We start from the raw sequence: 12,492 nt of genomic DNA on the forward strand, positions 1-12,492 counted from the left end.
GTTGAATTTGGTTGAGTGGAGATAATAATGGTTAACTATGGTTGATTGTAGATTGAATTTAGTTAAATTTAATTGACTACAATGTTTCGCTGACTTTGATTTACATTGATTAACAATTTTTTACTATAGTGTGTGGTTAAATTTGGATTAATTTTGTTTACTTATGCTTGATGAATGTTGCATTGTGATAGAACCATTTTTGAATATTATTGTGTAACATAAGTAAAGAAATACTAACATTACAACATGACATAACCCTTGATACATTTTACAATGCAACAAAAACATTGAGAAATATAGAAATTCAGTATAAGTCAACTAAAATTTTTGTAATGCAATGTAAATATTGAGAAATGTTGGAATCTAAAATAATGCTTGAGGAATGCCAATAAGTAACATAATCCTTAATAAGTTTAAAAATGCAACATAAGAATTGAAGCACATATTAATGCAACATGAGTCAAACAAAACAAATTTCATAATGCAACATAACAATTAAGGAGTTTCACAATGAAACATAATAATTTTATTCAAAAAATTTCTCATGTGGCATATCAAATCTACTCAAAGTTTCTATCTCTACATTTCCCACATGACAATGATTGATTCTCTTCCACCATAAGACGAAAGAAATATTACAATATTTTCGTAGCATAATGTTTCATGTGATCCCCTAAGATTTCACAATGAGGCATAATGGTTCATGTGATCCCGTAAGATTTCACAATGAGGCCTTAACCCTTTGAGGGACAATTTTCTTAATGGTAAACATGGTATCTATGGATGAACACCCACTTTTATTCAAAAACTTTATTCCTCGACACTTGGATGGGAAACAATATTCTTTAGACATATCATAGTGCATCAATGTTTCTTTCCATACGACACATCACATGTTCTCAATATTTCCTTCATCACAGAACCAAGAATCAACATAGTATTGACAAAGGGAGCGCGGAGGGAAGCGAGGTTCTGAGAAGCGGCATTAGGGTTTCTGTACTCACCTGCAACGGTAGGTCCTCAGGACAGAGGCCACCAGGTTCAGAACGCGGCAGAGCAGATTACCACAGCCTGAAGGTTTTGACAGGCGGGTTCAATGAACCCCCATCCGGGGGAAGGAGGGGCGCCTCCTTCAATAAACGACAACCAGCAAGGGAATCTCGAGGGTTCAGATAAAGAACAGGAGTATAATGATGGAAGCACAGACAAAAGTCAGCAGAAACAGACTGAACAAGCACAGCAAGACAAGCCGAAAGTAAGCTCGTCCACATGCAAGCCAGTAGCCACGCACAGACCAAAAGTGGAGCTACCTAGTCATCGTATCAATGCCAGAATCCAATATATGAGAGATCATGCTCTCATAGGCAAATTTATTGGAATATGGCCAAACGAGAAAGCGTTGAGAGCCTGGATAAATGTCAAATGGCATCCAAAAGGACACATAACCTTGCATCTAGGGCCGAAGGGATTTTTCACTGCAGTCTTCAACTGCTTGGAGGATAGAAACAGAGTTTTCGAAGGAGGGCCTTATTTCTTTAACTCTGCCGGGCTATTTCTCAGAGAATGGATTGAACGTTTCAACCCTGATAAGGAGGACCTGAGCTGGGCGCCGGTGTGGATCAGGCTGTATTCTCTACCATTGGAATACTGGGAAGAGGAGTCTCTCAAAGCGATCGGTAAGGTACTGGGCGACTTCATCAAAGTGGCAGAAGATACAAAGACACAGAGATATACCTCATATGCACAGATTTGTGTCTACATGGATCTAAAACAACCTCTTCCTGATACGGTAAGTATCTTTCATGAAGATGTGGAATGTATCCAGTTAATTGATTACGAGCATGTTCCCTTTAGGTGCAGGAAATGTCATGACCTAGGACACCTCTTCAGAGACTGTCCATTAAATAGCAAACCCTCGGTTCAAACTGAACAGGAAAACCCATCGTCAGATGGTTTCACTAAGGTGACAAATCGTAGAAGAGGAAATAAAAAATCAGTAGTTACTACAAAGATACCTCCAGGGGATCAATCAAAGCCTTCTACTAGTAACAGCTTTGCAGCACTAGACAACGAAGATTTGCAAGACCCAGACAATTTAACCTACAATAAAAGAGAACCTACACAGGAAAAAAAAAATTGAAGGATCCCAATCGAAAGAAGGGGAAAAGGAGGTAGAACTAGAAGGCAATCAGCTCAAGACAGCTTCAAAAGCCTGGAGCCTCCCTGATATGGATATAGATGGTACAAACCCCAGTCTAGAAAATGAGAAGGAAGGTGATGGTAACTCTCAAGAACCTCAAATCATGGAGGATACAGAATCAATAGACATTGGCGAGCTAGATATCTTGGGATTAGAATAAGCTTGTAAAACAGGGAACTTCGACAAAATACCTGATAGACAAGTGGACAACCTAGTGGCAGTCCTCAATAAAGCCCAGAAAAAATATTCACTAGGGGTTCAAATCGGCAGCCAATGGGATGGGAAATTCATCACCAAAGATAGTAAAAAACGAGGACGGAAAACTACTTTAGAGAGAACCATCAAGATTGGAGAAGTATTGGTAGAATCAGGCAGATATGCTAAGCTAACCAAGTACTTCAATATCAACCCCAAGCCTTCTCAATGAAGTTGATCTCATGGAATATTAGAGGGCTTAATTGCCCAAGGAAAGGAAAACTATTAAAAAACATGTTAATGGAAGAAAAACCAGCAATTCTCTTTCTGCAGGAAACAAAGTGCAATTCGACAGTTCTGGAAAAAATAGCAGCAAAAGCCTGGCCAGGGGGGACAGTAACAGCTGTTGATGCTCAGGGAGCTTCCGGAGGACTTGCAGTGCTCTGGGATGCAAGAATGATTCAACTAGCCAACATACATGCAAATAAAAATTTCATCCAAGCCATCTTTCATATAATTGGAACCAACATCTATGGTCACATAACTAATGTGTATTTTCCTCAAGAAACCCAGCACAAGGTTGAAATTTTGGATGCTTTAACGCAACTTAATACAGAGAGGAAATACCCGTTATGGATCTCTGGAGGAGATTACAACATCATCGCTTCAATGGAGGAAAAAAAGGGAGGGCGTTGCAGAATAAACAGGGAAGGATCTCTATTAAAAGACTTCATACAGAATAACTGGCTTATAGATATTCCTACAAATAATGGCCTCTACACTTGGAACAACAAAAGGGCAGCTCCAATGCAGATAGCATCGCATCTTGATCGATTTCTAATTTCTGATAATGCAGTTCATGTAGGAGGAGAATTCACAGCTTCTATTCTTCCCTTCTCCGGTTCTGATCACTGGCCAATAGCCCTCCATTGGAATTGCCCTGGTTGCAATACAAGGCGTCCCTTTCGATTTGAGGCTTTTTGGCTAACTCATCCGGACTTCAATGAATTTGTCAGAGCATCTTGGCTAAAATGCAATCCGACGGATGGTACAAAAATGTCCATATTCCAAAGGAAGCTGAAATATCTCAAAGGGGAAATTAAACGCTGGAATCACTCTGTCTTTGGCAACATTTTTAAAGCTAAGGAAATCCTCAATCAAGAAATGAAAGTTGTTCAGCAAAGAATGATATCTGAAGGACGCTCGGAAGAACTTAGCAAGAAAGAGCAGTCCCTAGAAACTCAATTCCTCGAGCGAGAGTCACAGGAGGAAACTCTCTGGAGGCAAAAATCGAGAGTTAGATGGCTGAAGGAGGGTGAAAAGAATACGAAATTCTTTCACAAATCTACAGTGCAAAGAAGAATGATTAATCAAATTTCTCGGGTCACTAATGAACAAGGAGGCAAAATTGAAACACATGAAGGAATAGAACAGGTGTTCCTCAATTATTTCAAGAAGATGAATCAAGAGCCGGACATAAACAGAACAGAAGCTATTGAAAAAATCATCAGACATATACCCAAATTAATTACTGAAGACCATAACACTCTCCTTCTCAAGCCTATAAGCCTTCAGGAGGTTGACGATGCTGTGCATTAGCTCAAAGCAGGGAAAGCTCCAGGACCCGATGGCTTTACCTCAAATTTTTTTCATCATTTTTGGGATCTGGTCAAATGGGAAGTGTGGCAGGTGGTGGAAGAATCGCGTACTCTAAGGTGGATGTATCCAGGTCTGAATGCAACATTCATAGCTTTAATCCCTAAAGAAGAGGAATCCTACACTCCGGATAAATATAGACCGATTGCTTTGTGCAACATTATATACAAGATTGTCTCCAAGGTGATAGCTTCCAGATTGAAACCCCTGCTTCCCCTTATCATCTCTCCAGAACAAACTGGTTATGTAGAAGGAAGGCAGATTACGGACGGGATAATTCTAACCCACGAAATAATCCACTCTCTCAAGCACACAAAAAAACCAGGTATGTTGCTCAAAATTGATTTATCTAAGGCTTTTGATAGTATTAGTTGGGAATATATGCAAAAAATCCTCCAAGCCTTTGGTTTTGCCCCCTCTTGGATTAGATGGATCAGTAGTCTTATTTCCTCGTTCTTTTCTATTCTCATTAATGGAATCCCGTCGCCCACTTTCCGTCCTTCTCGGGGAATTCGCCAAGGGGACCCTATCTCGCCCTTCCTGTTTGTCATCTTAGCTGAAGGATTAGGACGTAGCATTAAAGAAGCTCTCCTTTCTCATCATCTCAAAGGTCTAGCTTTCCACCAAGCCCCTGCTTTTTCACACCAGCAATTCGTCGATGATAACATGCTATTTGGTCATCCGTCTGTTCAAGAAGCTCGAGTTCTTAAATCTATTCTTGCAGACTTCTCGGAGGCTTCTGGAGCTCTCATTAACAAAGTTAAATCCCAGATCTTCTTCTTCAACACCTCACCCACCACCCAAAGATCAATTGCCCGTATCCTTGGCTTCTCCATCGCTACCCTTCCGTCTAAATATTTGGGTGCTCCATTATTTGCCACGGCTCTCAAGCATTCCTCATGGAACAGTCTTTTAGAAAATCTGGAAGCCAGATTGTCCCTTTGGACTCATAGAGCGCTTAATATGGCAAGCAGGTTGGTACTAATCAAAGCAGTTCTACAGACCATGCCTCTTTACCTTTTTTCCATATTAGCAGCGCCTAAATGGGTCCTCAAAGCTATCAAACAGCTTCAGCGGAATTTCCTATGGGGGAAATCGGGGCCAAACCGAAAATGGGCACTAGTCAAGTGGGAGAAAGCATGTCTTCCCAAAAAAGCAGGAGGCATTGGACTAAGAGACCCAGAACATAGTAATATGGTAATGGGGGCCAAAATCTGGTGGAAATGGCTCTCTAATCCCAGTACACCTTGGGCCTCCCTTTGGACAGCGAAATATGCAAGCAACAAGTCCATGGAGGAGAGAGTTAGAATGTCAGAAGTCAGTAAAGGATCGGTTATTTGGAACTCAGCCATTCAACATAGAGATATAATCCAAAAGCACAGTTTCTGGGAGGTGAAGGATGGCCACACAGCTAGGTTTTGGGAAGACTCATGGCAGCAGCTCCCAAACCTCAGAGATACAATTCCGGGAATTGCTGATCAAGACATAAATCAACATGAGAAGGTGAGCCAGTTTTGGAACTCACACAATGCCCAAGAACACAGAAAATGGAAAGAGGCCAGGCATATAATACCTCACAGCCTGGAGCAAACTCAACTCTCCCTCTCCTCAGAACTTCAAAAAAGGAAAATTCTCACTTCGGCAGGCTTGGATACACTCAGATGGGGATATGAGGAAAATGGCACTTTCACAACCAGGGAAGCTTACAAAATAATTATCAAAGAAAAGATAATCAAAGACAAATTATGGGATAAGATATGGAATCCATCCATATGGCCGAAGGTCTCAACTTTTCTATGGCTTCTCTCTCACAATAGGATTCTCACATGGGACAATCTCAGGAAAAGGAATTTCTCTGGACCATCTATTTGTCCCAACTGCAAACAGGAAGAGGAATCAGCATTACATCTTATGCAAACCTGTCCGCTGGGGAGGAAATTGTGGGAAAAAGTTACATTCCGTTGTCAGAAGGAAGGAAGAGTGAATGGGGACATCAAAGGGACTCTTCGCACCTGGCCCCAAGAGCCATATAAAAGCAAACTCTTAAATACACTATGGCAACTCATACCAGGATTACTAATGTGGAATATTTGGAAGGAGAGAAATAGAAGGATATTTAAAGATCAAGCACAGTCGATAGAGCAGATATGGAATGGATTGCACCAGAACATTAAAGAAACTCTGTCTATTAAAGGATGGTCTAAAGAGGATTTCCCATCTCTCCCGCAGGAACAAGCCATATGGGACAATTGGCAGATTCAATTAAAACATCCGGTCTCTTCAAATGATAATTCATCAAAGCATCTAGAGTCTCCATCAAGCTGGACACCACCACCAATCAATGTGTTTCAACTTAACTTCGATGGAGCCTCGAAAGGGAATCCTGGAAAAACAGGATTTGGTGGAAGCATCAGAAACTACCAGGGAACTCCCCTAATAACTTTTGTTGGCTCAATTGGTTGGAATACCAATAATGCGGCGGAACTGGAAGGTCTATGGAGAGGACTAAAGCTGGCGCAGGAACGAAGATTCTTTCCTCTTATAGTGGAAGGGGACTCTCAGATTATTATCAACATGGCCTCAAAGCTTATGCAGGGATCTCCGGTATATAAGGTTAGTAGCAGTTGGAGAATGGCCACTCGACTAGAGCTTCTCAAACAATGGCTTACTAATCACCAAGCAATTTCCTTTAAACATATTAGAAGGGAAGGGAATAAACTGGCTGACTTTCTTGCAAATTTAGGAGTGGAGAGTGGAAGGGAATTCTTTGAAGGCTCAATTTCCAGTATAGCATCAGAGAATCAACTCTCCACCTTCAAAACCATAGTAACCAGTGATATGCAATCGAAGGAAGACTCACACCCAGATGCGGGTGCCTTAATGAGCTGTTAATGCTCAAGCAAGCGACGCCGGCATCTGGCATTACTGCGGATTAGGTTGGCGATTTCTGGCAGATCATTTACTCGCATTTATGATGCATTGGGTTCAAGGCAAGCGGGGTAAGGATTTCAGGATGGTGAGCACAAGCTGCGGTTCAGTTGTTCTGGCCTCGACATTCTCTCTGGTTTATTCAAGCAGTGACATTCTCGGGCGGATATGTTCTCAGAATTTCGGCGCAGGGCAGAGCATTTGGAAGCCCCCATGGCTCCATAGGCGCTCGCATCTAGCCAACTTCAGGTATTTGGTCTTGATTCTTCTGGTAGGTATCTGGTATGGTCAGTCATTTCTCCTCTGGCCCATCTCTGTAAGAGGTCTCGTTTCGGTCTTTGTTGAAGTTGTCTGGGCAGGGTGTGGGGTTCAGTCCGTCATTGCTGGGATATTTCTCGTGGTTCTGTATACTCTCTGTGCGGAGTTATCCCGGGGGGTCTTCAATTCAGAGGTCTGTTCGTCTTTCTTGGGGCGGGTCGGGTCGTCTTTCTTTCTCCCTCAATCCTTTAGCCCTTTTAGTTTATCAATCCTTTCTGCAATGGCCAGGCGTCGTGGAATTTCCCGGCGGGGTAGTAGTTCAGGAGCTCGTGGAGGTGTTAGGGGTCGGGGTGGATCTGGTCCTCGGCGCATTTCCCCGTTAGCTTCTGTCTCGCCGGCCTCACCGTCATCAGACCACTCCGGTCCGTCCCTAAACAGTTCTTTTCACTCTTCCCGCTTCAAATTCAAAAGTAGGCTTAACAAGCCAATTATCTCCGCTATCATTACAGTCATCTTCTCAGAGGAAGAAGATGAGCTCACAGGCTCTGATGAAAACTCCAAGGACAGGTCTCTTTCTCATAATTCTAGTGACTCTCAAGGAAGCATGGCGGGTGATGTCCTCAATAATCCAGTGGCGTTGCAAGCTGAAGATCATCAAGAGGATTCGCGCCATCAACAAGCCTCTTCTCATGAGGATATCATTGCTTGTGCGCCGGCACAATTCTCCGGCAGCGTACTGCATCTTGTGACTCCTCCAGGCTGCAACAATATGGAAGTAGAAGATAATGTGATGGTTGAATGGGTTAGCTCTCCCCGCAAAGCTAATGGAGAAGATACAGACTTGCCACCTCAGGCATAACTTCCTCTATCTCAGCAAGTCATCTCAGGACTGCGGTTTTTTTTGGATGAATTTCTCAGCGGGTATGATTTCTGGTATTTTCAGTATGGTTTTTTCTCATCTTCCAGCTTATGATTCTGGCTTTCCAGCTTTTTGTAATAGCTGCATAGAACTGCATTTTGTAATGGGGCGGCTGGAAACAAAGTGTAGATCCTATCTAGCTCTATTGAGTTTTGGGCTTTTGTTTTTCATCTATGTAAACAGAGGGCTAAGTGCTAACTGTAGCAGTTTTTTTTGACAAAGGGCAGGCTACAGCCCCCTCAGAGGTTCAAACCTCTCTATAAATATTTTTTATCTTTTTTATACATAATAGAATAGTCTTTACTCACAAAAAAAAAATATTTCCTTCATCACAACAAAATGTGCATTGCACCTAAAATGATTTTTACCATGACATATCAAATCATTTTAAACTTCCATTTGTTACAATATATCACATTGCAGAAAATTTTATTTCCATTAGACATAAAATACACCGGATCGTGAGAAATAATTTTTTTATAAATAGTATTGTATAAAATGGTTTTAATGATCAGAAGAAACCAGAATGTTTTGAATTAAAAGAATGACCACTTCATCCAGCAACCACCAATATTCATGGATGTCTTTGGACCAGCATATTCGTCACATTTGGAAAAATTGCAATGATTATAAGAGGAATGGGGAACAAAATAAATATTAATGATCCAAAAATTTAATTGAGTGTTCTTATTCAACCTGGATTTGGAATATTATATATGGTAAAGGAGAACTTTATTTCAATGTATTTGAGTGGGGACATCATGAAAAAAGAGGTTCAAGATAGGATGTTTTGGGTTATGCATCTTGTCTCGTAGCTCCAAGGTTTGTGATAAATATTGTTTAGCTATTCTTTTAATATTCAACATGGTTTTATTCTGCAACATATCTAGAAGCTGCAATAGCAAGCTATGCTCTACAAAAAAACAGTTTGTAATGGTGGAGCCACTAGGATTTTTACTAAAGCTTGTAAGAGCAACTTTGTTTATTATAATTCTTGATTTTTTTTATGGACTTTGTCTCTAGATGAAAATATTTGTTGACTATAAAGTGAACTTCATTTTGTTTTTCTTCCTTTTGATAAATTGTATTCTTCAATTTTATTCCTTTATATTGTTCTATATTATTCTTCCAATGGCCATGTTTACACTAGAAGTAGAGTTACCTATCTAGGTAATATGTTATTTCCTTCTTGTGATTCCATTTTTCAAGTGTTTTCAACGCCATGATCATTGCCTTTCATTATCCCTTATCTTCTTTTTGAAAATACTGCTATTTCCAAGTTTAAAGCTATAATAGTTATATTGTTTCAACTAATTAGTTATTACAAATGGATTGCAACAAAGAAGATATATAGAGATTATGAAGTAGGTTTTCCAACTATGGAAAAAAGAGAATAAATATTTTAGGTAAACTATTTCACCATGGGGATTTAGAAACTAGCCTGGCCTTGATGTGTTGACTAAATTAAGCAAACAACCATCTACACCACTTATATAATAGATTGTATAGAAAGGAGTTGGCTTTGGCTTTTCTCCTCCTCACTGCATCATCAAAACATTTCCTATCATTGCAAGGTACTCATTTATATTTCCTATGATTCCAGGGTGTGTCATTTATGCTTCTTAGTATTGACTTGATCATGGAGTAACATAGTTAATATGTGATGCTATTAAGCTTCCATGGTTATTCCAATGAAACCAAGGAAGTTATAATAGTATTATTAATTTACATTAATGTTTGAGGACTTGGAAGTAATGGTGTCACACATAAAGTGTAATTTGTGTGGTACTTTGAGATATCTCAGGTGTAGAGGTGTATCAAGATTAATCAAATTTCCCTACAATTCTATGGTTTAAAGTTTTACTTTCCATAAAGAACTAAGGTATTGGATTGTAGATTTCTGTGGTTAGGTTTTTTAGAATCTGCACTCAGATATTTCATAGTTTCCATTTTTTGCTTTGTCGACGTTTCGAGTCTAGACCCAGACTCATCATTAGGACTTGATTTACAAAGGAGAGAGACAATAGAGATAAATAGGGTTAGGGTTGAGATGTCAAGCGTGAGAGCCGACAGACTACTGATCTGAATTAACTAGCTTTATAATATTTTTATAATTTCTGATATGAAATAACTAGTTTTATAATATATTTATTTTTTTAAATAATGATTTTGTTTATGTTTTAGTTTAATTAATTAATTAATTTTTTTTTTTGAGTTAAATGGTTTTTGCATTAGGTTTTTTATTATATTTTATTTCATAAATAATTATTAATTAATTTTATTTTATTTTATTTTATTTTATTTTATTTTATTTATTTATTTATTTATTTTGAGTTAAATTGTTTTTTCATTAAGTTTTTTTATTATATTCTATTTCATAAAATAATTATTAATCTAATCATAATGATTTTGTTTTAGTTAATTGTAATTTTATGGTAATTAAGTTTATTTTATCTAATCCTTGCAAGTTTTTAATTATTCAGGATGTTAATGAATTGTTAACGATGTGCTTCAAAGCTTACTAGCTAGCCCTAAAGAGGGAGGTGAAGAAGAGAGAGAGGGTCAATTTAATCCATGGGTGAGGAGTGAGTTCCAATTCCTACTAATTTCCAAGCCTCCATCCCTGTTGAGGTTATGCGGGTGTTTTATGATCTCAAGGGCTTCCTTGACTTTTCGCTTGAAATAGTGTTTTTCATTTGCAATGACTTTTGTGTTTTCAAGGCATATATGGTGGTTTGTCTTACCTGCATGTTCCGCCAAGGCTGAGGAACGAGTTCTTTGCCTACGGATATCAACACTATGTTCTTTTAGCCTGATACTGACTAATTTACATGTTTCCCCGCTATATTGTTCTCCACAGGAGCAGTTAATAATATAAACACCTTTCTGCTGGATATGTTCTGGGTTGTCTTTAACAGATTTCATTCTTTGTCTGATAGTTGTCAAGGGTTTGAATGAGGTTTTGATATTCTTTTTTAAGAGAATTTTGGCTAGTTTGTCAGTTACACCATGAATATATGGAAGGTAGGCGTTAGTGGCTGAGGAATTGTTGGTTTTGTTTTTATTGTTTCCAGATTTGGCTTTTTGAAAGGCTCTGAAGATATCTTTATTATTGTATCCAAGTTTGGAAAAGGCTCTTTTTAAGTACGTGATTTCTTCCTTGGTGTGGTTCTCATCAGAAATTCTACAAGCTCTAGTGAAGAGGGTTTGAAGAACCCCCATTTTTTGGGCTGGGTGGTGGTGGGAATCTGCGTGAAGGTAGTTATCAGTATGCACCTTTTTCCTGAACACTTTGTGACCTATAGAACCATCCTTGTTTCTAATGAGGAGGATGTCTAGGAAAGAGATGCAATTATTCTCTTCAGTTTCCATAGTAAATTTGATGTCATTGGAAATGCTATTGAGATGGTTTAAAAAGTTTTTAAGTTCGTCTTCTCCATGGGGCCAATCCACACTGGTGTCGTCCACAAACCTGATCCAAAATTTAGGTTTTAAAGGGTAGGTGTCAAGCGCCTTCTTTTCAAACTTTTCCATGAAGAGGTTGGCTACAATAGGTGAAACGCAACTTTCGCATATTAATTGAATAGGGTGAAACACAAATGTGACCATAGCTTGGATGTCAAGGATATATTCTTCACTAAGTAATTCTTCTCAAATTAACACATTTTTGGTATCTTGGAAGGTGATATAATCTATTCAACTATGAAATCCTGGCAATTTGGCTTTGTCAATTGGCATGGTAGCGATAAAAACTTATGCAACATTTTTCTTTGAATCTAGTGTGTGACATTATGTTTATTAATTGATACCTTTTGTATTCCTTTTAATTTTTCATGTCTCGTCATTATTTTCTTTGACATTGTTTTATCCCTACCGTAGGGTAGGTATAATGCATTCGAAAATGCATTGAATTTGAAATACTAGCTCTTTGACCAAAAAATCATATGCAAATTAGTAAGGTTAACTTTATAAAAATAAATAATTTATTTTATTAATTATATTAATTGCTATTTTTTTGAATGATGATTGGTTTAGATGCATTAGCTCTTATTATGTAATCATGATTGAGGTACAACTGTCATATAATCACCTCACATAGTCAGTGCCTCTTTGGGTTGTCAACATGTCAGGTTATTTTCATAGGAGGGTTGTGCGTTGGTTTAGGTTGATCCATTGTCTCCTGCAATAACATTTTGATAGGACACAGATGGGCCTTGTGATCTTGCATGTCTCATCAGTGCAGTTAGAATGGTTAATCGTGCTTCAATAACCCTTAAAGCTGAGTGCTCTGCAGATAAATTTGAACTTTGTTAAACCTTCATTATTATTTTTATAT

At 38.7% G+C, this 12,492-nt stretch overlaps 1 protein-coding gene across 1 annotated transcript; it reads left to right on the forward strand.

Moving 5' to 3' along the window:
* The first annotated feature begins 1,096 nt into the window (after window positions 1-1,096).
* Window positions 1,097-6,943, forward strand: LOC149238294 (uncharacterized). The gene is made up of 3 exons (XM_089369523.1): window positions 1,097-1,789; window positions 2,729-3,691; window positions 4,085-6,943. The coding sequence occupies exons 1-3, from the start codon at window positions 1,097-1,099 to the stop codon at window positions 6,941-6,943; spliced, it is 4,515 nt and encodes a 1,504-aa protein (XP_089225649.1).
* The last annotated feature ends 5,549 nt before the right edge of the window (window positions 6,944-12,492 follow it).

This window comes from Pinus tabuliformis, chromosome 8 (genome assembly GCF_031772625.1).
Source record: "Pinus tabuliformis cultivar Carrire ecotype Pingquan chromosome 8, CPIR1, whole genome shotgun sequence".
NCBI lineage: Eukaryota > Viridiplantae > Streptophyta > Pinopsida > Pinales > Pinaceae > Pinus > Pinus tabuliformis.